Source organism: Symphalangus syndactylus, chromosome 8, assembly GCF_028878055.3.
Source record: "Symphalangus syndactylus isolate Jambi chromosome 8, NHGRI_mSymSyn1-v2.1_pri, whole genome shotgun sequence".
Lineage (NCBI taxonomy): Eukaryota > Metazoa > Chordata > Mammalia > Primates > Hylobatidae > Symphalangus > Symphalangus syndactylus.
Window position 1 is genome coordinate 140,461,064 of NC_072430.2, and position 26,730 is coordinate 140,487,793.

The window sequence follows — 26,730 nt, forward strand, 5'->3', positions numbered from 1 at the left end:
AAGGGTCTGCACAGCCCCTTGCCTTCTACGGAGGACACTGTTTAGTGGTTGTTGCTTTAATTCCTCAAGTACCAAGCTGGGGAGAGATGAAAACGATCAGTTCTTCCAAAACCAGAAAGCTCAGTGTCGTTTCTCTTGGGAGGAACTAGAAGCCACAGATACATGTGTCTTTACCTCCTGTGTGAAGCACTGAGTCTGAGGGCTTTTATTGAGTAGGAAATGCATTTTGTAAAGTTTTTAAAAATGTACAGTGCCTTGAAATATGAGAATTGACTATTTTAAATACCGATTTTATTATTATTTTTTTTTTAGAGCTAGTTCTTCTGAGATTGTAATGCCTAACTCAGGCAAGAAAACAGATCGCTTAGCCCATGCTGAGCTAAAGATAAATGGGTTCCCTTGCCGCTTTCGAATCTGGAGAGCAGACACTTGGTACATTTCTTTAATAATTTTGAATAGAATATCCTGGTTATTGTATGTTAAAACATGCCTATTAAAAGAGCCCATGCTGAGGCTTAGTCACTATCTGATTAGCCTCATTTTAGAGCCCATAAGCAATAAATGCTCAATTACACTCCTGTTATTGTATTTTAATTTGTTAAGAATTGGCATTAAGGAAGAAAGTTATAGCAAGTTGATATTTTTAAAGGAGTAACTGTGCAAGAAGGAATTCATTATTTACAAGCATTAACTTTGGTTTGGCAAGTTGGGTTTGCATATTTTCAGTGAATATTAATGGAAGTAAACTAAAGATGCTTGAGAAAAACCTTTTTTAAGAAGTGACCAACACTAACCACTCTACGGTGTGCTTTTCCTTTCTTTTCTTTTCTTTCTGAGACAGTTTCGCTCTTGTCGCTCAGGCTGGAGTGCAATGGCACGATCTCTGCTCACTGCAACCTCTGTCTCCCAGGTTCAAGCGATTCTCCTGCCTTAGCCTCCCGAGTAGCTGGGATTACGAGCACGCACCACCACAGCTGACTAATTTTGTATTTTTAGTAGAGCAGGCATTTCACCATGTTGATCAGGCTGGTCTTGAACTCCTGACCTCAAGTGATCCACCCGCCTCGGCCTCCCAGAGTACTGGGATTACAGGCGTGAGCCACCGCGCCCAGCCTGATGTGCTTTTCATTTGTCATCCTCAACACAGCGCAGTCCTGAGAATTCCTGTGTCTCTTCCAGCTCTACCTTTTCTTCCATCTAGTTTAACAGAGTTAATTCAATAATAACTTTCTTTCTGTCTTTGGTCTACATCCTCTCAAAGTTGATTATGTTTTGTGGAGTCCAGCATCTCAGCTTCCAAGTGGAATCTCCTTTCGGGGGCTGGTGAAGTCAGATTTGTGGTTCCCAGCCCAGATACCACCCTTCCATTCCCCGAACCCACCATGACAGCTTTCCTCCAAGGGGACTGTGGCTGACTCCAGCCAGCCTGCCCTGAAAGTCAGACCATCCTCCCTGAACGTCAGGCCATCCTCCCTGAACCACCCTGTAAGATGAAATGGCCAGTCACCAGCGTCGGGTGGCCAGGCACCTCTGCTCCCGGCTTCTGGGCTGATGTGAGATGCACGCGTGCCAGGGTTTTCTGCCTGGATGGCCTGTCTGTCCTTTGCTGGGGAATGCCCAGCCTTGCCCCTGCCTCTGAATTTGCCCCACTGTAGCACAGTTTCTGATCCTTTCTCTAGTGGTCGTCAGCCCATTGTTCTTCCTCCTGGTTCTGACCTAGGTGTTTTGAGCTTTCTGTCTGCACCAAGACTTCCGTCCTCAGGGGTCACCAGGGACCCTGAAGCATCTTGTCCCTCTGAGGCTGGTGTAGGGGAGCCTGCCGTGGCTCTGTATTTATCTGCCAGAGTGTCCCCTCTCAGTGTGGCTGTGCCCTCATGTAAAGAGATTCTCCTCCCGCCCGTCCTGCCATTGAGAATTCCTGCACCCTTTTCCCTTGAGTCTGGTTTGACTCCATGTGGCACCCTGTAAGTCATGTCAGTTTCGGGAAGATCTACGCACCCCACCTGACCATGGTTGGGCAGGGAGAAAACAGCTCTTATCCTCTGCCCCGAGGACCCACGGTTTCATTCCTTTCCCCTGAACTGGAATTGTGTACTTTGTGGCTTTTGTTGTGCCGTTTCTTCTATCAGCAAACGTCTACTTGTTGATAAACCTGTGACTCCTTCACAAGTGTGGGTGTTGTCCTGCAATTAAAAGGTGAACTGCTTGCCTGTAATCCCAGCTACTCAGGAGACTGAGGCAGGAGAATCACTTGAATCCAGAAAGCAGAGGTTGCAGTGAGCTGAGATCATGCCATTGCACTCCAGCCTGGGCAACAGAGTGAGACTCTTGTCTCAAAAAAAAAAGTTGGACAGCCTGTTTCCTGGAAGCCACTGGGATCTCGCTTTGGCCTCTCTGCTACCCTACCCTGTGTCCCAGCAGCTCCCTCAATACACTTGGCCAAGTTTCCTTGTCCCTGAGACAGAGGCTTCCAACCCTTGCATAGTCATTCTAGAACTTTATCCAACTATCTCTGCATCGGGTAACTGCCATTGGGCAGTTAAAAGACAGCAGCCCACTTCCCCACCCTGCCTCTGTCCGGTGCATCCAGCATGTGAATTCTTCTAAAATTACGTTGGCTGAGCACAGTGGCTTATGCCTGTAACCCCAGTGCTTTGGGAGGCTGAGGTGGGAGGGTGACTTGAGACTAGGAGTTGGACACCAGCCTGGGCAACCTAGCAAGACCCCATCTCTAAAAAAATTAATAAATCAAATGGAATTATGGTCACCTGAACTTAATTACTTTTAACAAAGACAAATTTATTGGTTTTCAAATCTAAAGGGAATTCACCAAGATGCTGCCAAAGAAAGAGCATATTTATTCCCACTTCCTGCATAGTCTTAAAACACTTGAAATGTTGTTTTTCCAAGAGTAATTTTCAAATACAATCATTTCTGTGTATTCATGGGGGATTGGCTCCAGGACCCTCCAGAATACCAAGATCCTCAGATGCTCAAGTTCCTTATATAATACAGCATAGTATTTATATATAACCTGCACACATTCTCCCGTGTACCTTAAATCATCCCTAGATTACTTGTATCTCATGCAATGTAAATGCAATATTTTCTTAGTTGTATTTTTGTAAATTGTTATATTGTTACAGAGGGCTGAGTGCATATTCTTTCTTAACGTGTGATATCGAGTAATGTGTGTCCAGAGTGCTTAAGATACTGTGTTTGCAGACAAGGAGTCTCATTACCAAAAAAAAAATAATAATAATGAGTGATGATGATGATGCACTAAAGGATCAGTAACTCACTGGCCAGCAGGCCCATCCCCCAGCTCTCAGTTGCTTGTTCACCTTCCCCCTTCCCTGCCCATCAGCCAGTTTCCAGGTAGTGTTTGATTCCACAGTGAGTTAAGTGAGCTGCCATAGAGTAGTCACTGTCCACCGAGGCTTCCCTGTAGTTCTCTGATCGCTGCTGGTCATTTGCTTCCAAGGCCTAGAAAGCCAGACACCCCTTGGACATCTTCCTGGTTCTTAGCAAAACACTTGACCTTTTTACTTCCAGTTTTCACCTGATTTTTCACCAGAGAGCTCCAGTCTTATCTAGATTTTAATGATATTCCCATCTGAGACAGAAAGGTTATTACAAAATGGTTTCCTACTCCATGGAATTGTACTTGGAATTTATAGGAGGAGCCTAATGTACCCCCTGATAAGCAAGAGTTCAAAAAATCAGATTTTATGTGTAGACTTACTTCCTAATGCCCCTTGAAGGAGGCACCTGCTGTGTCTCTCCTTGTATCTCTAGCTCCTGGGTTAGTTCAGGACACAGAAGCAAAACTCTGATTTAAATATAATGATGATGTTACCAGTACTCTATAGATAAAAATCTCATGATTTTTAAAATACTTTCCACAGTGGAAGGGTCATAGGGTTTTAACTCATGACGTCTGATAGACCCTTTTGTTCTAGGTTGTAAAAGGTCTTTTTTTTTTTTTTTTTATCTCTCTTGGATGTTTAACATTTTGAACAGGATTACATGCAGAATGTTCATGGTAAGGAGATTGACCTTCTGAGAACCACTGTGAAAGTCCCAGGGAAGAGGCCACCCCGAGCCACGTCGGCCTGCGCGCCCATCTCCAGCCCTAAAACCAATGGCCTATCCAAGGACATGAGCAGTTTACACATCTCACCCAATTCAGGTAAGCTTATAGCAAACGCACTAACATATCAAGTTCATCAGCAACAGATGGTCCAGGCTTGAGGACAATGTTGGACTCTTAGGTTAAGTGGAGACGGTAACTATCACATTGCAGATTAAGGTTTGGAAACCTTATCACTTCTGTGACTGATCATTTCCTTTAAACTTTCAGTTCTGCAAATGCCAGCGAGCAAATGGTGCTTTGAGTCACAGCTGCAAAAACCATGCATCTAGGCCTTCCCAGGGCTGCGTAGTGGAAAGTGAAGTTTAACGTGTGAACTGGGTTTTTAAGGGCCTTCTGAAAAACGTGAATTAATGTTAAAGTGGCAAAGATTAACTCATTTCTGATAACTATGTATGAAAGTGGAAAAACCATTCGGAGCAAGATTCAGAGGAAACCATTTGACCGATATAAAATGTAAATTTTGTGTTATTATATTTTAATTATCTGCCATTCTTTAATGCAACTTTAGTTCTCTGTATTCTCTTTTAAAGGAGATTTTTTTTTTTCATTCAGGATCAGAGAAAGCTAGTATTTTTTCAAATGTTGATGTGTTTAGAAATTCCTGGCCTCTGTGCCCAATTGCAAGCCATCCAAAATGACGTTGTTCATTTTATTTACATTTTTGCAAATAATTGCCCCGTATCATGAACCTTCTCATGCCTGCTCATCAGAGATAACCTCTTGAGCCCTCCCATACACATACGCAGTCAGGCTCCTTCAACATGGGGAAATCCCTTCAAGAATTTGCATTTTCTCCAGCAGAAAGTCCAGAACTTTCTTCTCTCCCACCTACATCCAGTCTTCTTAAAACAGATTTCTGGCTAGGTGCGGTGGCTCACACCTATAATCCCAGCACTTTGGGAGGCTGAGGCGGGTGGATCGCCTGAGGTCAGGAGTTCGAGACCAGCCTGGCCAACCTGGTGAAACCCCATCTCTACTAAAAATACAAAAATGAGCCAGGCGTGGTGGTGGGTGCCTGTAATCTCAGCTACTTGGGAGGCTGAGGCAGGAGAATCGCTTGAACTCGGGAGGCGGAGGTTGCAGTGAGCCGTGATTGTGCCACTGCACTCCAGCCTGGGTGACAGAGTGAGACTCCATCTCAAAAAAAAAAAAAAAAATGTCTCTCCTACAAGAGTTTCTGGTCTTTAATGCTGCACTTTCCTCTTCTGAAACATCAAGTGCTTTTAAAGAGCGACAGTGCTGACTGCCTGGTTCTGAGGCATGAGCTACACTGGTAGGTGACAGCAAGATGGTACAGAGGAGTTCAAATTTGGGTCCACCATCCTGGGCTCCACTGCGCAGTGTTAGGCAGTCACTGAACTGGTTCCTTCCCACCACATTGGGGTGCTCTTGCCTGGCCTGCCTGTGTTGCAGGGGGGCGGTGTCAGAGGAGACAACATGAAAGTGCTGGGAAAGCTGGATACAAATACAAGCTGTTGTTTCTAATCAAAATTAAAACTGGCTTTATGCTAAAGGAGTCTTTAGTGCCTCCCAAAAAAGTGAGAGCAGTATACAGGGGCTTCTATGACCTGCCGACCTTTCTTCCAAGACATCCGTGAGATTTTTCTTATTAGAGCGGTGTGCTAACTATGGGGTGGGAAGAGAGGAAAGAAGGGTACAAGAAAGAAAAAACAATCCGTAGTGAGTAAAATGCTGAAGGCTTTATTACATTAATACATTACATAAACTCATGCATTTATTCAAAAAATATCTATAGGCCAGGTGCAGTGGCTCACGCCTGTAACCCCAGCACTTGGGAGGCCAAGGTGGGTGAATCACCTGAGGACAGAAGTTCAAGACCAGCCTGTCCAACATGGTGAAACCCCATCTCTACTAAAAATACAAAAATTAGCTGGGTGTGGCGGTGCGTGCCTGTAATCCCAGCTACTCAGGAGGCTAAGGCAGGGGTATCACTTAAACCCAGGAGGTGGAGGTTGCAGTGAGCCGAGATCGCACCACTGCACTCCAGCCTGTGCGACAGAGTGAGACTCCGTCTCAAAAAAAAAAAAAAATCAAGCACCTATTTTGTGCCAGAAATTGTGCGCACTGTAGATACGGAGTCCCTAACCTCTAGAACTCTTCCACTTCCACCTCCCCTTCTGACCCATCACATCACATCTAGTCATCTAGTTATTTAAGTCAACAAGCATTTATTGAGTTTCATTTTTATAATTTTAAATTGATAAAAATGTATTAAATAGAATTAATTTAACTTAAATAAAAATTTATTTATCTTTGTAACATAGTGTTTTGAATTATGCATACATTGTGGAATGGCTAAATCGTGCCATTCGTGGAGTTTCTAATGTGTGCCTGAGACACAGTTCTCTCCCTCAGGAATCTCCCCTGTTGGGGAGAGAGACAAGTAGACAGAGGCCGCACAGAGCCACAGGCCCCAGGCTGTGTAAAGGGCAGGGCTTGGAGACCCAGTGATGCTGTGGTCAGCTCCCCAGGAGGTGGGCCAGGCTTGAAGGAATAGGGGATACCTGCTGAGTTTGAATAAAGGATAGGAATTTGCCAGGCACACAGATATGAAGGAAGGGCACCAATTCTGTGAAGAAGCGTTCACTATATAAAAGTAGGATTTTGAACTTCCTAATCTTGAGACTTACGTTCCTTGGAGCCAAATGCCACTGTTGTCCTAAGGGAAACATTAATGTTTGATTATAAGTAGATAATATAAAGGCCCTATAAACTGTACCATATCTGATGGAGTCGGCTGTGGCATGGGCCTCTCTCTTTGAGGGAGTGAGTTTTGTGTCCTTGGAAGGCATTTACCATTGCCCAGTTTCATTCTCTTTAAGAGCCCCCATTGGGCAAATGAGAGGGTTGTGATGAGATTGAAATTCCTTTTCCATGGTCACAGCCCTCAGTGTGTAACAGGACATCTCCGCAACCCTCAAACAGGTTAATCCCACACAGGGGCCTGGCTGACTTTCCCTCTTCTCTGGATTCCAACTAGGAATAGAGAAGTGTGGGAGTATGACCTTAGCACAAAGGCAGTGCCACTTTGGGAAGAAGAAAATGTCTCATGGCCACAACAGTGCTAAGGGAAGTGGCACCCTGACCAAGCATGAGGGTGAAGTCATCAGCTGGTGAGCAGCAAGAGGGTGCAGATCCTCACAAGGCAGCTCCCTGTTGATTGCCCAGCTTCATTCTTGGGTTCTGAGAATAAGCCATGGGCGGAAGCACTTCTGTAAGAGGAAGCAGCTTCATTAAAATCTGGGAAGTTTTAATTTGCATTCACCTCCTCTAAACATGAACATGAATCTGTAAAGTGATACATTCTTTCTTGCTTAAGAAATTAAAGCGTTTGGGGATTTGAGTTTTTATACTCTTTGAAAATCGAGTTTCTTGTGTCCAAAATCATCATTCACAAAATGTCCTCTCCCCTGAGGAATTCCAGCACAGCAAATTCAATCTGAAATAAATTGAGGCTACATTTAAGAGACGGACTTTTGGCTAAAAATAGGTATTAGAGAGCTGTTTTTGCCAAAAAATTGAATACTTAACCTTTTTCTTCACTCTTGACTCATTTGTTTTGTCTCAGTTCTGGGTGAACTGGAGGGTTTTCTTTCTTTGTATTTTCATTTTTGTATTCATTTTATTAATGTGATTGAATTAGATCAACATTTTATGCCTTCTCTTCCCATAATTTGCATTCACATAGACCTGATATATGTATGAGCCTAAATCTTTGTGGATAACACTTACTATTGCTTTGGAATAACTGTCCATATGTGGAATGATTCATTCGGTTGGTGTAACCATTTACAGGGTTCTTGATACCCATTTCCAAATTAACTTCTAAAAGGTTTTGTATAAAAACTCTTCCATCCATAGCCATCACCCATTTCACCTCACACACTTGCTGATGCTATTAATATTATTGTTAGAATTTATGCTAATCTGATGAGCCATAAAAATACCTCATGTTTTGTTTATTTGGATTTCTTCAATCGGTAATGAAGTTGAACAGCTCACATGTATTAGCTGTATGTGTTTCTTACGTTGTAATTAATTGTTTAGGTGTATCCTTTGCCCATTTTTGCACTAGGTTCTTGTCTTTTTCTTATTGATACCTAAGAACTCTTTGTATATTTAGGATATGAATATATTTTGCAGGTATTTCCCCACTTTATTATTTGCCTTTTAAATTTTATGGTCTTCTTTACATAAAAAGGTTTTCCCTCTTTTTTATTTATAATCAGATTATCTTTTACTGTCATGATTTCTACTTTAAGCTATTTAGAAAGCCTTTAATAATCTTGAAACCAGATCACAGTTTATATATGTATACTTCTAAGTTTTAGTTTTATTGTTTTTTTCCCTTAAAAATGTATGTGTTTATGTGTGTGAATATATGTATGTGCATATATATCTGTATGTATGTGTGTGTATACATGTATATGCATGTATTTAGCCCCTAATCCACCTTTAATTTGTTTGGGTCTATCGTGTGTGACAGAAATCTAATTGAATTTTTTATTCAAATAAATAATCAACTGTCCTTTTTCTCTTTGTTGAATTTTTTTCTTTCCCTATTAATTCCATATGTTGCCTTTGTTGTAGAACTCAATCATGTCATCAAATGGGCTGTATTTCTGGCCTCTCAGATGTGTTCCGAGATCTGGTATCCCTGCGTTGTCTTACCTTATGTAGATTTAACACAGTGTCTTAGATGTATGACTCCGTTTGTATCTGGTAATATAACACAGCTGAATATTTCTCTTTTATCTTCCAGTTTTTCTTGGCTACTGCTACCTGCTTATTTTTCTCAAATGAACTAAAGAATAACTTGAAACCTTCTCCTCCTTGATAAAAATAATCTCCTCATTGAGGCACATGACATCAGGACCTCCTGAGGCTGTGATACGGGCACGTAAATAAAATAAAATGATAAAAATAATTTTATCACGGCTTTTAACTGGCATTGCTTTTAAGCTATGAATTGTGGAGGAAGTGGCATCTTTACTGTGTTAAGTTCCTTATCGTGGAACACTGTTCTTTCCCAGTTTATTCAAATTTGTATTACAGCCTCCAGCAAAGTTCAGCATTTTTTTTTTTTCATTTAGATGCTGGACATGTCTTGTTAATCTATTCTGTTAGTTTATAATTTTTGGTTCATTGTGAAGCTAATCTTTTTTAGAGGGGTGGGGTCTATTATGTCATCTAATTGGTAAGAAATAAGAAAACTCCTAATTTTTGTATTTTCTATATTCAGCCGTCTTGCTGAACTCTTGCTAGTTGGAATAGCTGTTGGATGTTTCTGTTGATTCTGTATTACACAGTCATAATGCATTCCATATTTCAAATACTATAATGCCTAACTGTATGCCACCAGTTTACTGATACAGAGACTGGATTATGTCGCCTCCTGTGCCATTCATCTCCATTGTTACTGAGTCTGCTGTGTGCCCACCCTTGATTAATGCTTGGATATTGGGGTGGGGGGAGGACAAGACGGTCTCTCCAGGAGCCTTACACTCAAGTGGGGGTGGAGGAGTCCAAAGATAAATGCACAAGTAAGATCACTGTAAGGAGTGATATGTGCTGAAGGGGCACATGGGGCAATTGAATAGAAAATACCTGGAGGGGCACAGGGGTGGGGTATTCCTAGCATGTGGGAAGTGATTTGCCTGTGTTGAAATAGTGACTACATTTCACACTTTAAAATGCTGGAAATGTGGTCGTCTTCAGTGTTTGCCGTGGGCTTGGGAGAGAGGAAGAAACACTTACTGTCAGAGCAGCTGCCTTGTGCACTGCTGATGACTGGGCTCAGGCCACCCTCTGGGGCTCATGCATTGAGGAGAGCAGAGGAGTTGCAGTGGTGATGGGGTGGCTCTGGGCTCCCTGTGGCGGTCATGGAGTTCAGGAGTGGGCTGGGACACAGCAGCAGGCTGTGCGATGACGTCAAGGAGAGCTGGCCAGTGTTGTCCCTGCCACCAACACCCCCAAGAGAGCATGCATCGGAACGGGCAGCATGCCTAGGGAGAGCAGAACCTTTTGATGTGGATGCTGATGCTCAAAAGAGGGAAACAGAGATGATTTTGAAACTCAAACATCCTCAGTCTCAGAGGAAGAGAAAGAAATGGAGAGGCAAGGCAGCACTGACCGTGGGTGGTATGAAGTGCACCAGCCAGCTCACAGCCCCACACAGGGTGGGTCTAAATGAAACCCGCCAGTCAGCATGGGCCGTACACCTGCTCAGAGCCCACAACCAGCCTTCTGGTTGGCCAAGGCTGCAGAGAAAACCCCTTCATCTGCCTCATCAACCCACATGCTCTTATTCGTAGACAATGGACAACAAAGATGTTTGTGGGAACCAACAGTAAAATATGAAGGATAACTGTGCTTAGGAAAAAGAGTGACATTTTGGTGAAAGGGAATTTAAAAGGAAATTATAACTCCTGTCAACAGAAGAATTTAATAGGATAGTTATTAATGATACTCATAAAATGAGGTAAACAGAGAGCATGTGTTTGGCCGGGCGCGGTGGCTCATGCCTGTAATCCCAGCACTTTGAGAGGCTGAGGTGGGCAGATCACCTGAGCCCAAGAGTTTGAGACCAACCTGGGCAACATGGTGAAACCCTGTCTTTACAAAAAATGCAAAAATTAGCTGGGCATAGTGGCAAGTGCTTGTGGTCCCAGGGGAGGCTGAGGTGGGAGGATGGCTTGAGCCCAAGAGGTCAAGCCTGCAGTGAGCCATGATCATGCCACTGTACTCCAGCCTGGGCAACAGAGTGAGGCCTGTGTCAAAAAAATAAAGAGTATGTGAAAATACTATAGGAGAAAGAGTTTTATAAATAAAGATTGCAAAAATAAAAAATTCAGTAGATAAATACTGTAAAGAACATGGCTAAAGACATGTTGGTAGTCAAAGATATAACAGAAGAATATATGCTAGAGGCAAGTAAGGATATCTGAAGAGTCAAGTATCAAGTTGGATGGGAGAGGAGGCTCTGCAAAAATAAAAATAAAATCTTAAAACACACCAAAAATAGGAGAACAACAAGGTTACCTACAAAAGAAGAGAAATCTGACTGTAGACTTCTCAAGAGCAACGTGCATTCTTAAATATAATGGAAATATTCCCTCCTAAGGACAAATAATTCTGGACCTAGAAGCCTATGCAAAGACGACTACTAATCAAATGAAGATAGAAAAAAAGACATCTTTAGACAACATACAGGGCTATACAACATCTCCGTCTTAAAGGGTTTTGAAAAAATTACTTAAGGGTCTACTCCAGAAAAAAAAGAAGAATCCAAAAGATATTCAGGCCTGGTTAAACCTTCCCTTCCTCATTCAAGGTCACTGGCTTCTCAAGATGTGCATGGCCATTATCCGCTTCCATTCTTTTGGCCGGGAGCTTACATTGTCTTAAGTTGCCATTCTAATGAGGATCCACCAGAAGCCACATTTTGGAGAATCTTCCCAACTTGAATTTCAGGTATAGGTCCAGAGAAGGAGGTAAAACGTCAAGGTATTTTCTGACATGAATGTTTGGCCAGCCTAGTTTGGTGAAGCTGTATCCACATGTAACAGAATGCAGAGTTGTATTAGCTTCCACAGTTATTTTCACATGTAAGTAGAGAGCAGGAAAACATAATGGCCAAGAACAAGAGTTTCAGAGTCAAAATCACTGAATAGAATCCCATTTCTCCCGTCTCAGACCCTTCTGAAGCTGTCTCATTAAACCCCAGCTTCCTTGTTTTTAAAATGGGGAAATGCTGTCCCTCTGTTCTATGGAGAACAGACGGCATTCCTTTGAAAATCTTGGCTGATGCTGACGTCACAGAATTACATCATTCATTCATCATAACCGTTATGCCAAAAGCAAGGAAGACGGGAAAGAAATTATGTTCTTGAATTAATTTTTCAAATACAATAAAGCGTTGACACAGCCTTTTGAGTAGATATAATGGACATAGGGCTTAGACTTCACAAACCCATGCTCCCCAACAGACAGCATCCCACTATCATGGCAGCGAGGGGGCAGACAGAAGAAATGCTCTTCCGGACTTTCATGGATCTCCATGGAGCTATGTGCTCCAGTTCTGTGTCCTGTGGTCACTTTATTCTGTAACTCCTGGTTGTGACATTTTTGTTCTAGGATGACAGATGTCTTCTTGTCTCTAAAGTGTGTCTTTGTTGGGTTTTTGCAACTATGGATATGTTTTTATCCTAACCAGATTGATGCTTAGACCTTTGTCAAAGGAAACCTTTCCCCTTCTCCATATCCCCCCCTTCCCCACTCGAGGCCCCCAGCGGTTTCGAAATATTAAAGCCGTCAGGAGGGTTGAAGCTGATTTTCCAGAGGAGGTGGGGGAGGCGGGGACAGCAAATGTGTTTTGAGTATTGAACTGCCGTTGACATCTAAAGTCTCAACCATGCTGTTTTCTCCACACTTCAGCAATCAGGACATCCAGCAAACCCATAAAAAACCAAACTAATAGCATGAATATTCAGTGACCTAGAATACTAATTATTGTCATGAATATTAATGTGATCGGACTTGCTTTTTCCTCTCCTCTTTCTCTCTCGTCCTCTTTCTCCCTCTCTCCCTCTCTCTTTTTTTCCACTTAGCCGGCTCTAAAGATGGGTCATAATGAGAGCATTTAAGAGGGAGCGCTCTCCGCCGTGACAGGGACCGGGGTAATAAGGAGAGCTTGATTAACGTGGTGCACTTGGGGGAGAGATGAGAGGCTTCACGTGGGCCTGTTCGGGGGAGGCAATGAGGCACCGGCGGCTCTGTTGCTGCTCCCGGAGATTAATGAGGCCTAAGAGTGCATTAGGAACAGTGACAAAGGTTTGATCTAATGGGCTCAGTCATTTTTCCTTTGAGTGACAGACGCACAGAAGTAATTGGCTGTGCAGAATGGCAGCTCATTGGCGGTACTTAAGGATACATTATCCCCGTTGTGTGGCCCGCAGAGGCTGTTTATCAAAACTGCTCACACTGCAGACGCAGAGTCGCGAAGCTGCTGTTACAGTGGTAATAGCTATTAAAAAAAAATAACGCAACATCTAAACTAGACCCGTTGTTGTCTCATGGAAAGAAAGTTTTTCTTTGTTTCGTTTCAAATGGTCTAGAAAACATTGTAATAACTCTGGAGTCTGGAGTCTGTTGTGGGCCCTGGATGAGCAGTGTCAGTCCACACCTGTCCCCTGCCGGCATGCAGTGTGGCCAAGGCTTGGTGGAACACAGATCCTTGCTTCCCACTCATGTCGACCGAGGTCACCCGGGAGTTTCCCACACATTGGATCTTGGTTACAACCTCTGATATATAAATTGGAAGCTTCTGCTAAGTACCCTTCTAGCACCTTGGTAGACCATTTGCAAACAGAAGCCTTACCGGTTGAGAATTATTTTTCTAAAATAAAACCTCAATATCAGTAGCATGTGGTATCTGCTTTCATAAACCAGGTTTTGTTGGAATTGGTTTTAATGTCTGTTTGACAATTTTTAGGGAAAAAGTTAATGTTTTGTGAGGCTTCTTAGACATCAGGAAGTTAGCTAAATCTGACATTAGAAGACACTAAAGTTCATCTTCTTTGTAAGAATTGCAGCATCTTCAGCTTTTATGAGTAATGCGTTCTCACTATTAGTTGCTTCTGTGTTTATACGTTGCTCCCACTGAGGTTTAGGCAAATTCGTGTGATATTGTTTCCATCATCAAATTGTAAAGTCTTTGAGGCATACGCTGTTACTTCTGTTTCTTTGTTATCCTCTCTTAGTTTTGTGACGTAGCAATTATTTTTTCATTAAGTATATATTCCTGCATGTTACGAGTCATGTGATGGATGTTGAGATTAGTTGGTTTCCTGCAGATATTGTTCCCCTGTAGTAGCCATCTGTAGTCCTGAGCATTGGTGTGCAATTCAGAAGGAAGTATTGTACTTCCAATTTAAGGATAGCTTCAATTATTTGAACTCTAAGTGGAGTGTTCTTTTCTGAAAGAACCAACTAAAGCAACTTGATTCCTGATGATTTTAGCTGAGACATATCAGGGGATGGCCAGGACCCTGAGTTGGATGTGGTAACAGGTGTGCCTACAAGTAAATAAAAGGTGCTTCAAAAACTTTTTTTCTCTCAAAAATGTGTGTGGGCGGTGAGGAATAGTGTTTCAGCTGCTGAACTGATGCTTCCGAGACCAGCGAAGTGGTCTGCAGGGTCAGCTGTGGGAAAGAGGAGGTGCCTGGAAGAGCCTCTGTGAATTACCCGGGCCGCCTCCACCATGGAGCCAGCTGCCAGCCCCGGGCACCAGTGAGAACCGAGGCCTTGGGAAAGGGCTTCTGGCTCTTCCAGGCTAGAGTCGAGTCCGTGGCTTCCCTGCTTTCTGCAGTCCTTTCCCACGCTGGCGGAGGAGGGTTTTTCAAAGGAATCGTGACATTTTTCCATCTCGAAACCTTGTGGCCCATTGTTTTGAGTTACTCATATAGTGAATGTTTGTCTTTCTGGAATATTTCTAGGGAGTGGTCAAACCCCGTAACATCCCAACCAGCAAACCTGCAAAACCCGCCTCATGTTATCAGACTTGTAAGCCCGGGGTACTCCTTGGTGCTCCATCTTCCCTGTGCCATTGCTGTATTCAGTTGTGAGATCGTTTTGTAAGAACTGGAAGGCAGAGAAGGAAGTAGTAGTGAATACTTCTCAGGGTAGAGCTGTGTGGCCACCTGCTCCTGGAAGGGGACTGTAAAATTCAGAGATGACCAGAGAACGCTCCCCTCAAAACAGTGTTGTCAAATGAAAATGAATTTTATGTTAAGAAACACATACACACACCTGTTGCATTCATCATATAAAGGAGAAAGAATATTTTAAAGATGGAACCGTTATTCATGGCAAAGGAAGACACCAAACAAAGAAAAATTCTTAAAACTTCTCCATTTTCATAGTGCTTACACACCTCATCCTCGCTGTTGCATCAGCTTATCCATACAACCCATACCAGGAGATGGATTGTGGCCAAACAAGCCGTACGATGGCTCTCTCCATAAACACTGTTGGAATCTGGATCAGCACGTGTTCCTTCAGCAGATAAAAATGGCAAAATGAGAATGGCACACATTGTTTTGCAAAGGTCGGAATAGAACTCCATGTTTTAGGAAGTGACGATGAACCGTCTAATTCTAGGAAACATCCTATTCTGCATGGCCACGTTGCAGTATTTAGTAGTCATTACATTTGTCGTTGCAACTGGGTCTGGATTCTGTATATTCTTTTTTCTGTTATGTAGAACTGTGTGGCTGGAGAAAGCAACTTTGTCTTTACAATAAATACTTACACTTATTTCTAAATATAATTACTTAAATGAGAACTTAGTGTCTGACATGGTAAATATTTTGTCTTGAATTGTACCAACTACCACATGATATCCACTCCCAACATGGAGCAGTAACCCAGGGATAGGAGGGAAGGGATGACTCTGGCGCTCCAGCTCACTGTCACCTGCTGTCAGGCCATGTCCTTCATCCGCTGCGTGTGCATGGTGCCCCAAGTGCAGGGTTGTTTTTTTTTTTTTTTCTCTCCTTTCTTTTGTAAACTGTACCTCTGACAACATTGGCATCGCTCTGATCATCAGACCTTTGGGATGCTGGAAGATGGGGGGTGCCGTGGAGTTGTCCACAGCACCAAGCGCTTCACTAGTTGATGATGGGTGTTCCGTAAGTACTCACAGAGGGAATGAGTGAGCTCAAGCAGAGTGATGCCAACTACAGCACTAAAGCAAACAGAAGGCAGCTGGCATGCACAGTTCATACATGAAGAGACACCATTACAAGGGAAACATAAGGAAAATATTCAGACATTTTAGATTTTAAAGACAAACAAGATTAGCAACATCACCATTTTAAGCTTTTGCTAAAAAACTGTAGAGATAGGAAAACCCACTGTTGATGAGATTAATAACTGATATCTGCAGAGGTTTTACAGTTTACAGAGTGCTTTACATAATTTGATCATTATATTAACCACATGGGGCATACTGTTATCATTATCACCGTTTCTTCATTATTATTATTATCCACTTAGAAATTATGGACTAAATTGTTTTAAAGATGCCCAGGTTCCATCTTCTTTTAGTTACTGGTCATTAAGAAAATTAATTAGCAACATATATCACGAGTCAGAAAGATATATTATGCTGTTTGTTCCAGTAATGACGCCGCTGAGAATCTCTCCTAAGGAAAATTCAAAAGTAGAAGATGTCCTTTGCAGTGTTGTTTATAGTCAGAAATTGGAAACAACCAAAACTATCCAGAAGTAGAAAAACGATAATATAAATTATCTCCATTAAATCAATAATGCTACATATGTAAAATTATGAAGATTACATAACAACATGGGGAAAATGGTTAGGAAATCATATTAAAGAAGTATATAAAGTTATATCTTTTCTGTGGCCATAACCAAGAACAATGTATGCATATGTTCAATAAAAAATAGACGAGATTTTGGTGGATTTACTTTACATTATTTGTATATCTGTACTTTTGCCAAGTAAATTTTAACAGGCCCCCATTATTTTTTCCTTGACGTCGTAATTTAGAACAGGGAGAAAGCAGCATACAGTGAGCTGTTTCTACATTGTAGGAGAGAGCTGTGAGCTGCGGAATTCCAGGATGTGAAACCCTAAGCCTGGCTACTTTGCTGTATTTAGTAGTAGTTACATCTGTCATTGTGACTAGGTCTGAACTCTGTACTTCGTCTTGATAAACATAACATGGAAAATCTCTTAACTAAAAAAAAAGGTATCAAGAAACACCAGATTTGCATCTCCCTAGTAGATGTGTTGAATTGTACTCTTTTACAAAACAAGTATCACAGGATGCAGAGTCCTGAATGCCTACATCTTACAAGATACTGAATGTGTCCTTGGAAAAAAATCCTCTCGGCCTGAAATTCCGCTTGCTGAAAGCAAGGCAGATCTCCAATGCAAATGCAGGAGCCAGTGGGCCCCATTCACAGGCCTTAAATCATGTGTGTCTCACTTTCTATGGCAGTGTTGTGAATTATATTCTTTTTGGGTTTGTAATTAGAGGACAGAACAGATGGCGAAGGCCTAGTTTGAAGTGATGTGACCATTAGCGTCGCCTCCTTCATCCAGTTGTGATTCCAGGGAACCTGGTTTTCCCGCGCATGCGCAGAACGGGTGTGGTGCAGCCGTGGGGTTCGCAAGGTAGCCGCTCACGCTGAGTTTTTACAGCATTTGAAGCTGTCTATGAATGAGACTGGACCGAAAAAAGCCATCCCTGGATGTTTCTAAGGGTGAGGGCTCCATAGGGGAAGGGTGAATTCCTGTCAATCATATTCCTGTAATTAGGATTTGTTAAAATAAAAGGTATACAATTCTGCAGTGGGAATAAGCGTCTGTTTTACACTCAAGTGCTGGTAGAATCCTTTTTGGCTTTTTCTCCGCCCTCTCTTTATGTACGTGAAAGTTCTTATCACCGTCACCAAGAGTTGCTCCTCTTTTCAGGCTTATTTAACCAGTAAGTCAAATGCCAGCTATTATTTTCCTAGTTAAATGCTTTGGTGCAATTAAGTCCTATTTGTAAAGACAGACCAAAATTGGAAGGTGCAGGGAATGAACTTTTGTATATTGTTATTGTTATTGTAAAGATTTGTTGATGAATCTTTATTTGAATGCTATGAAAAGCCATCATTTCAGAGTATATTTTTAAAAATCAGAACAGGCTGTTTTTAATGTAATAAGCCAATAGCTTAAAAGAGGGATTCTGTCTTTGATGTCATTTGGTGGATGAAAACATTCTTGTTCAATAGAAAACCAGCATCTTTTTCATGCTCATTTGAGATCAGTTCAGGCAACATACTGATATTCATTCAGATATAAATGCCATATTCACTTTGAAATGCAAATTGTTTAAAGAAAAATAGCATATGGTGGAGGTAAGTACCTTTTCAAATCAACTCTTCCACTTTAGGGATATAAGTACAGCTAAAATTATTCTTTGGAAAGAATCTGGCGCTTTTGACACATGGAAGCTTGCACTAATCAAGGCAGCGCAATAAGCACACACACATATCCATATCAAGGAAGTGGCACAGCGAGGACATGGATTAGCATGGTAATGCAGTCGCCCCCTGCTAATCGGGGCGAGTACCAGCTGATCCGTAGATGGGGTATTTGAGGAAACGCTCTTTCTGAGTTCAGAATGGGCCAGGTCGTCAATCATGTGTTTCATGGTAATGCAAGTAATATTTGGGGGACAATGCCGAAAAGGTCCTTTTATGACTGCCTTCCTATGGAAGCCAGCATCCTATACTGTTTGGGGCTGGGCCACTTTTTAAGGACTTATTGCTGGTACAGCTGTTTCCTTGCACAACCCTGTTCTATCTCTTACACTTCCTGACCTCACCTCTGCATTCACAAGCCATTCCAATGACATTTTATAGGTTTTTGGATAAGTGTTATTGGTACAACATACACATAAGACGTACAGAATCATAAGTCATAGCCACGTTTACAGGGGCCGCCACTCACATCCAGAAGCAGCAGGTAGCCAGCCCTCATGGACCCCTTCCTGTCACATGCACCCCCACCCCACCCCACTCACAAGGGTGACCACTGTCTGATTTCTCACTCCGTAGATGGGTTTCGCCTGTCCTTGAATGGGATCCTAACACTTGGCACTCTCATGCTTGTCTCTGGCTCTGTGTTCTGTGTGTGATGTCGCCCCAGTTGTGGCCCATGTCAGTAGTTCATTGTTGTCATTGTGTAATGTGACACAATGTGACCGTGATGTACCTATACGGTGATGGACAGTGCCGTCATTCCCAGCATGGGGCTGTTATGAGCAATGCTGCCCTGAACGTTCTAGCACCTACTTTTTGGGAGCCATGTTTATGTGCATCTGTATGACTTAAATCTGAAAGATGTGAAAGGAGAAGAGAAATCTTAAAGGAGGAAAAAAAAGAAGTGGACTTGAAATGTTTTATGGAAGCTTTGCATCCGGTAAGTCGATTAGAAGAGTGGTATAGGTTGTCCTGGGACAACCCCGAGCTTAGGAAACCCCCGTGTTTAATAATAGCACGTAAGCAAGCCTGTCCAAAGTTTGCCGTGGAAAGCGACATTTACTGTCCCAGACAGCAAACAGATGTGCCCCTTGCTGGGAGTAGACACTACCCCTGTTGTACCAGTCTGTTCTCTCTGTCGACATCCCTTGCAAGATACTACCTTAAGTCTAAGGTAGTATCTTAAGTAGACTTAAGGTAGTATGTCCCCTTTCCATCTATTCTTTATCTAGATGGGCCTAATTCCAAAGTCTAAAAGCTGCAGTGTCCCCTGAAGCGTCTCCTGTACCTTCCGGCAGCGGTGGCCTCCCTGACCCTCATACTTTCTGGCTGCTCTTATGTTACTCTGCCTTGCGTTTGGGCCACATGTGGACCTGCTGTGTACCTTCTACTAGACTAGATTGTAGGTTCCCTAAGACAGGGACTCCTTCATTCATTGTGCCCAATGCAGTAGGGGCTCAGTTCCATGCGGCTGCTCGGCCTGCTAGAAGGTCAATGTTAGAATAGGCGGCAGCTTCTGCATACCGGGTCCCATCTTCCCCTACCCACAAGTTAGCAGGTTAGCCTGCCCTAGATTCCTGGGTGATGAGACTCCTGGATCAAAATGAATGACAGTCTCTTGCAGCAATAGCAATAGTGAGAGTATCAGCATTGTCATGCACTGGCTTCCCAAGCCTCAGTTCCCACAGGGTGACACCAGCACACACACAGTGACTCACATTGTAAGAGGAACCCCAAGCTTAGGAAACCCCATGTGTTTAATAAGAGCATGTCAGCAAGCCTGTCCAAAGTTTGCTGTGGAAAGCAACATTTACTGTCCCAGACAGCAAACAGATGTGTCCCCGCTCTTAAAGTAGACATTACTCCTGTTGTACCAGTCTGTTTACTCTGTCCACATCTCTTGCAAAATAACAGAGCAGAGAGCACCTGCCCGTGTCCACACCCAGAAGAAGAGAAGAAACAAGCCTGTGGAGAGCTGGCTGCCAGCAGCAGTGGGGTGGGATGTGCTGGTGGCGGCAGGGAGAGTGGAAGTCAGGGAAGGATGGAAGGGAAGGGAAGAATGGAGAGTACTCACCCCCAAAGAGGCCACGTCCTTGTACTTATCCCCGAGTACAAGTGTCCCCTCGGCTTCCGGGATAGAAGCTTCCTTTTAAGACTCTTGTATTTGCCCATGACTTGAGGCTGGTGAATTAGGACCGCTTGTTAGACTTCGTCTACTCCAGGAAGGAGGACATTCTAATCTGGCTTTTACAATCTCTTCCTTCTAGGGAAATACAGACATGCCTGCAAAGAACGTTTCCAACTGTGGTGCACAGAGTTCCCCCACGTCTAAAAGTCCCCAGCTTCGTATCTTATTTCTCAGACATAGGAATGAAATTCTGTAGCAAAACAGCTGTGTGTTGAGGTGGTCCCTGATGGAGACAGAATCAAGACGCTCTCTCTCCTGGGCATTACTGGGGCTGAGGGTTGGGGCATGGCTTCCTGTAGACCCCATGCACCTTGCAGTCCTCCTGGGATTTCTGAATGTAGCTGTAGTTCTTAGTAGCCTTCCTGAACTAGTAATTTTAATGCCTGGGTAGCAAGCAGTCAGGCCTTTCCTTAAACTCACCGTCTTAGCTATCAGGTCTAGGTGTGAAAATGTGATTTAACTAATCAACACAGTAGCAGCAGAGCTTGGTGTCTTTGTTGACTGTTGGTGGCCACGTGGGTTTAGGTCCCCCGCCCTTCAGCCTGGTTGCTGGGTGTGAGGCCTGCGCCTCAGCAGGACTGCTTCGGGCTGACCTCGACTGTGTTTAGAACAATGTTTGGTGCACTTGTATCCTAGCTGGTCTTGATGTCAGGATCCTTACCCCTCAGGCAATCAAAAAAGTCTTCCAGCTTCTTTCACAAATGAGGACTTCAGACCTTCAGCCTTAATTAATAACTCATTAATGTGAAATGAATTCCAGTGAGTGAAAACAGTAGCCCTCGAGTACTTTGAGTGAGAATACAGTGATTTTAAAGAGTCTTCCTTTTATGCTTAAAGGTATTTCCAGAAGTGTTCAAAACTCCTGTGTGGTAATACATAGGGCAGGTATTGCTTGATGCTTACGTAAGAAAACTGGATGCCAGGACAGCATTAGTAGGTCAATTAGTTAATGATGTTCATTCAAGAACAGAAATGAGATTACATATTAGACTCCGTATGCATATCTGTATAAAAATAAGCATGAGAAAGTATGACACTATAATTGGATTTGGAATGTGCACGATTATTAAAAAGATTCACTCCACATTTGGGGGTGGTTCGTTTCTTTGACGGGTGGATTTACTGAAAGTAAGTGGAAATGCCTCAAAGTGTGGCCACTGGCCCGAGACCACAGACACGTGGCACAAGATGCTCCATGGGCCTGTTAACCCAGCATGGCAGCTTCCATAGTGTCGTGGCTCAGGCCGTGGACCACTGGTTTGCCTCAGAGTTTAAGCAGATGTCTTCATGCATTTACGTTGAAAGGCAGGTACTGTGTTTGGATCCCAGAAACAATATTTCTGACCCTCTATAATTTTTTTTTAGTTAAATATGTTTCTGCATTATCACAGAAAATACTTTTGTTTCCTTTTGTTGGTTTTTCTGAAAGAAAATTTAACTGATATCAAATGTAGTGAATGAGTATATGTTGAAACAGAGATTTACTCCCTTAAGAGAAAATCGGAAATGTTTTGCTTATGGAATGAGTCTCCTCCTCCGCATATTTTTGGAAGGTCTTGACCAAAGGTCAAGAGTGAGGTGGGTTGAGTGCAGTGGGGTGGGGGGAGGCAGGTGTGACCCTGGGCAAGCCCGGAACCCACTCAGATCCTACAGATCCGGAGAGAGAGAGAGACTGTCAGCTGTTTGCTCACAAACACAGGTCCACAGCTCCCAGATACTCTCATTTTCTAAGTGATGCCAGAAACCACCAATTTTTAAATGAAATCTCCCAATTTAATTCTACTTTGAAAAAAATGATCAACTAAGTAAAAATGTCTCTATGAGCTCAGCCTGGACGTCAGGCGATAGTCTGTGGATCTGATTGAAAGTTTCACCTTTATCACTGTTTGTCCATGAATACACCTTGATGTGGCCCAAATTCAGTCATGCTGTTTCAGTTTAGTCCCGCAGTGGGAAGTGGGTGTGGTTGGGGCTAGGGGGCCTTCAGGAGCTATAGTGCTCTAAGAGTCTGCCGTCAGAAGGATTGTGGATAGCTGGTCTGGTGTCTTCCATCTGGACACCAGGAGCATGTGGTCTTGCCAGGAGGTTCTTCACCCCAGAGGTTCCAGGTTGGTTCCTTGGGGACTCTCTCAGGCGGCAGAAAGTGGGCTCTGAGCCACACCCCCTGTGCTGCTCCACCAGCGTCTCAGTGGATTGGACTTGTCCTTGAATTTTGCTGGACAGACAGAAGTTTGAAAACCAGTGCGTTCACAGCAGCATTCACAGCAGAGTCCTGTTGTTTCTCAGTGTGTGGGCTTGAAGGAATCTCTCCCTTCCGTTTTTGGCAGTTGATGTTTGGCTTTGAGATGAAGAATTCATAAACCTAAAATGAGTTCTTGATCAGCTACCTCCATTGGAACATTTCGTGGTCCCTTGTCTGGGACTGAGATTGACTTCGCTCTCCTTACTGTGTGTTAATACTTACTTCTGGAGCTTTATTGCAAGTAGTCAGTGATGGATGCACTGAAATACTTTCCTCCGCCTTTTAAAGGGCATTGTTCTGAAAGGTTTCTAGGCCTGGTCGTCATCGGAGAACCACTCTCCAGGGAGAAGGATCAAGAGAAGCGGTGCTCTGTTGAGTGCCATGTTGTCATTGTCGTCCCAAAGATGGAGAGACAGACAGACACAGTGAAATTCCTTTTTGTTTTTCAGGTATTTGGACCTTGTGTGCCTAAAGCTGGTATAAAATGAGGTCTGTGGACAGATGATACGCTTAATAATGACTTGACAGGGGTCTGATTGGGCATTGCAGTGGAGAAGGAATTACCTCCTTATCATCTTACCCACACAGCAGGTGTCCCTGCAGGTAGAGCAGGCCCAGAAGTGCCTGGCACAGCAGTCAGGGTCCCAGTAAGGGAGGCGCCCCCCACCCCACACCCCCAACTGCTTGCAGGCATCTTGTCATTGTCCTTCTCCACCTTTGCGGAGTCCTTTCACCCACCATAACGATGTCAGCAGTGTCTTTTGTCTGCTCAGAATTCACGTAATGAAAGCGGAACCAGGCCAAGGAAGCCCCGGCAGCCACTCTTGGGAGGTACCTCCTCCCGAAACGCACCTTCAATGGGTGGATGTGTGGGATTGAGGTAGAGAAGGGGAAGAGAAGCACACAGGACAGTCAGGCACCAGCGCTGGCAGAAATGCACCAGGACAACCCATGGGCCCCAAGGGCCAAGGAGAGAGGGGGTCACCCAGCAAGACGACTGTCGGGGAAGGAGCCCTGGAGTCAGCACCCACACTTACCCTCCTCTGTCCTTTAGATTCTTGCCATGCTCACCATTGGTTGAGCCCAGTGAGAAGCTAGAAGGTGCTGGAGCCAACAGGTGCAGCCCATATAGGTGCCTTCCCAGGAGGAGAGCAGGGCGGAGAAGGGATGTGAAGGGATGTGGCAGGAACATGGTGGGCACAGGCTCCAGGAGGGGATCCCGCAGATGGGAGTGTCTCCTCTGCTCCGCGGGGATGCTGCCTTCTGTGGGGTCTGAACGCCCTATCGTAATAGGGATCCAGCTAAGGCACACAATACCCAGAGGACAACCACAGGGTGGCTTTGATGGTGGCACGTGGAAAATACAGGGAGGAGCGTGAGTGCTCCCCTTAGTGCCACGTCGCCAGCCCTGGGCTGCTCCTCCACATGTCTAAGATGCCACATGCCTGGCCCACCTCCCCCGGCTGCTGTGAGGTCTGGTGCAAGAGCAAGCGTGGGAGCACCACATGGCACTTCATTCAAGATATGGGCTCCAAATGACGCTGTGTGTTTCTAGGGCATTAGGGCGTGCCCATGCCCTGAGATGGAGTTCTCAGAACATCAGGGTTTGGGGGCATGAGAAGCTGCCTCAAGACCCTACATGTAAGCAGGGGAGCCCAGACCCGAGGCTTCCCAGCCACTGCCCTGTGCTTCTCCCACCTGAGCCCCTTGGATGCCAGTGGTCTGCCGTGGTGGAGTTTTGGTTGTGATTTTTTGTTTTATGGTGGTGACTTTCTGGCTGGAGTGGTTTTTTTAATTAATGTGCACACAGATCGCCTGGGATCTTACTAAGAGGCAGGTGGCGGGTGGGGCCCGGGATTCTGCATTTCTCACATGCCTGTTGGCGATGCTGCTTCTGTACGTCCGAAGACCACAGCCTCTGTGGCTTCCGATCCTTCCCTCCCTGGGGCATCACTTCCCTGGGGCATCACTGTGGGCTTTTTTTTGGAATCAAGCAGACCTGCCTATGAATAATTTCCCTTATGACGTTCAGAATGTACTCAGTTCAGACAACAGCATAAAATAGGTATCTTTTCTTTTTTTAGGCAGAACTCTGTTTCAAAGCCGAACGCCTCATTGTCGTGAATCTCTGATTGGGTGTGGGGCTCGTACACTGCGCTTCAGCTCGTGAGTCCATGGCTTCCCAGTGCTGCACGGGATCGCAGTGAGGCCGCTTGTTTGAGAGGAGCCCTGGTTCCTGCCTCTGGCTTCTCATCCAAATCACCGGAGTGCTTTTGAAAATGCATCTTTTCCCAAGCCCCATTCCCAGAGCTTCTGAATCAAAATCTGTATTTTTTGAAGCCTCGAGTTTTAAAAAGCTCCACAGGAAATTCTAGTAATTGGCCAGATTTAAGAACTGCTAATATGGGCTTCGTATTTATTATAAAATCCTGCACTGTGAAAAACTCTTGAGACAGCTTAGAACTTAGTTTGTTCTGAACTAAAACAATTGGAAGAAAATTTTTTTTAAAAAAGCCCTAATGCCTCCGAAGATCTGCAAATAGACCTAACAAACTAATTCGCTGGCAGCAGGGTATGATTGGCTGAGCTTTAGAGAAAGGCACTTAATTAAGTTTTTGAGTCTCAAATTGGTATGAGCAGATAATCATTCATTTTGGTGTTGAGCAACTGATTCAAGTCATTAAGTATACAATGGAATCATTTTTCATCACAGCCCGTGTACTCTATGGAGTCACGCAGGTTGTTTTTCCTCTGCTTAGTCTTTTCAAGGTTAAGAGTAAACTTACCTGGTTGAAGAGCCTGCATTTCCTCCGTGTCGTGTCTAGGGACTTTGATTTGTGTTGATCATAAAGTATGGCTTCCCCTTGAAAATAATCCTCTGGCACCAGACAGTTGACTCTCAGTGGGTGATCATTTTCTCTTCCATTGCTAGGGTGACACGGCCGGGCTCCTGGAGCCGCCATCTTGCCGGCCTGCCGGATCGCGGTGTCTCTGCTGAGACTCCCTGGGTCTTTTGTCTTCACTTCCACTCAATGTTGCGGTTGCAGTTGGGTTGCGTCTTTGTATAGGGTTGTTCTGTGCGAGTCATCTGCGGCATCAGGTCCCTTCACATTGCTTTGTCAGGCACCATCAAGATCGGCGTCCCCCTTTTATTCCTCCCAAATATTTTCTGTCTGGCGCTTCCGTTTGCCATGCAGGCAGGACGAGGGCTGCTCTCGGTGGTAAGGTGCACTGTGTGCCAGCGTGTGGGTCCCGTAGACTAACTCGCACTGGTTTCTGTGGTCTGCAGTCCGCGGTGGTGTTCACCTGACTTGTTTATTCCTAGGGAATGTCACTAGTGCATCTGGGTCTCAGATGGCAAGCGGCATCAGCCTGGTCTCCTTCAACAGCCGACCCGACGGCATGCACCAGCGCTCCTACTCAGTCTCCAGTGCCGACCAGTGGAGTGAGGCTACAGTCATTGCAAACTCGGCCATCAGCAGTGGTAAGAGGGGGCTCAGCCCCACGGACCCGCGGCCACCTCAAGGTCCTTCGTTGTAAGCCAGGGGCTGGACAGAACGCCCTAAGCTCTCATGTTCCTCTGGGAGTGCAGCACCCCGTGGGGCGGCTGCAGCAGAGACTCACATCTTGCCTTTCATCTGTGGAACGTTTTGTCCTTGCTAGGCAGTCTTGCCCATGTCATCTCGTCTGTTCCTCTTCGGCACAGGGAGGAGGTGGTCATCCCATTTGGTCAGTTTGGAAACTGAGGCTGCAGACAGGGCAACTGGCTTACCAGGGTCACATGACAGAAGTGGCAGCGCTGAGAAATAATATCTGATTTTACCTCCCCAATCACACTGCCCTACGTGGCGTGGCCTACACTCTTCCACCACTAGTGCACATTTTACATCATTAGGGTGAATTCAGTCTCCTTGTCTGTTTTCCAGAATTCCTGGTGTACCCTGTAAATTCTGGAGTCCCCTTTGTAATCCTTCAGTTTTCAGATTCCTTCGGCATTATTATTATTATTATTATTATTATTATTTTGACAAGTGTATCCAGCTTTTTGGGGAACAAGCGTGC

At 44.3% G+C, this 26,730-nt stretch overlaps 1 protein-coding gene across 6 annotated transcripts in view; it reads left to right on the forward strand.

Annotated features, from left to right (window-relative positions):
• The window catches only part of AGAP1 (ArfGAP with GTPase domain, ankyrin repeat and PH domain 1), a 638,294-nt gene that overhangs the window by 416,525 nt on the left and 195,039 nt on the right, over positions 1–26,730 (forward strand). For 3 of the 6 annotated variants that reach the window (XM_055291058.2, XM_055291055.2, XM_055291056.2), the window contains 2 exons: positions 4,024–4,192; positions 25,994–26,152. In XM_055291058.2, the coding sequence (XP_055147033.1) occupies positions 4,024–4,192; positions 25,994–26,152 (328 nt within the window). The remainder of the gene's footprint in view (positions 1–4,023; positions 4,193–25,993; positions 26,153–26,730) is intronic. The other 3 variants (XM_055291059.2, XM_055291057.2, XM_055291060.2) reach the window with 2 other exon arrangements.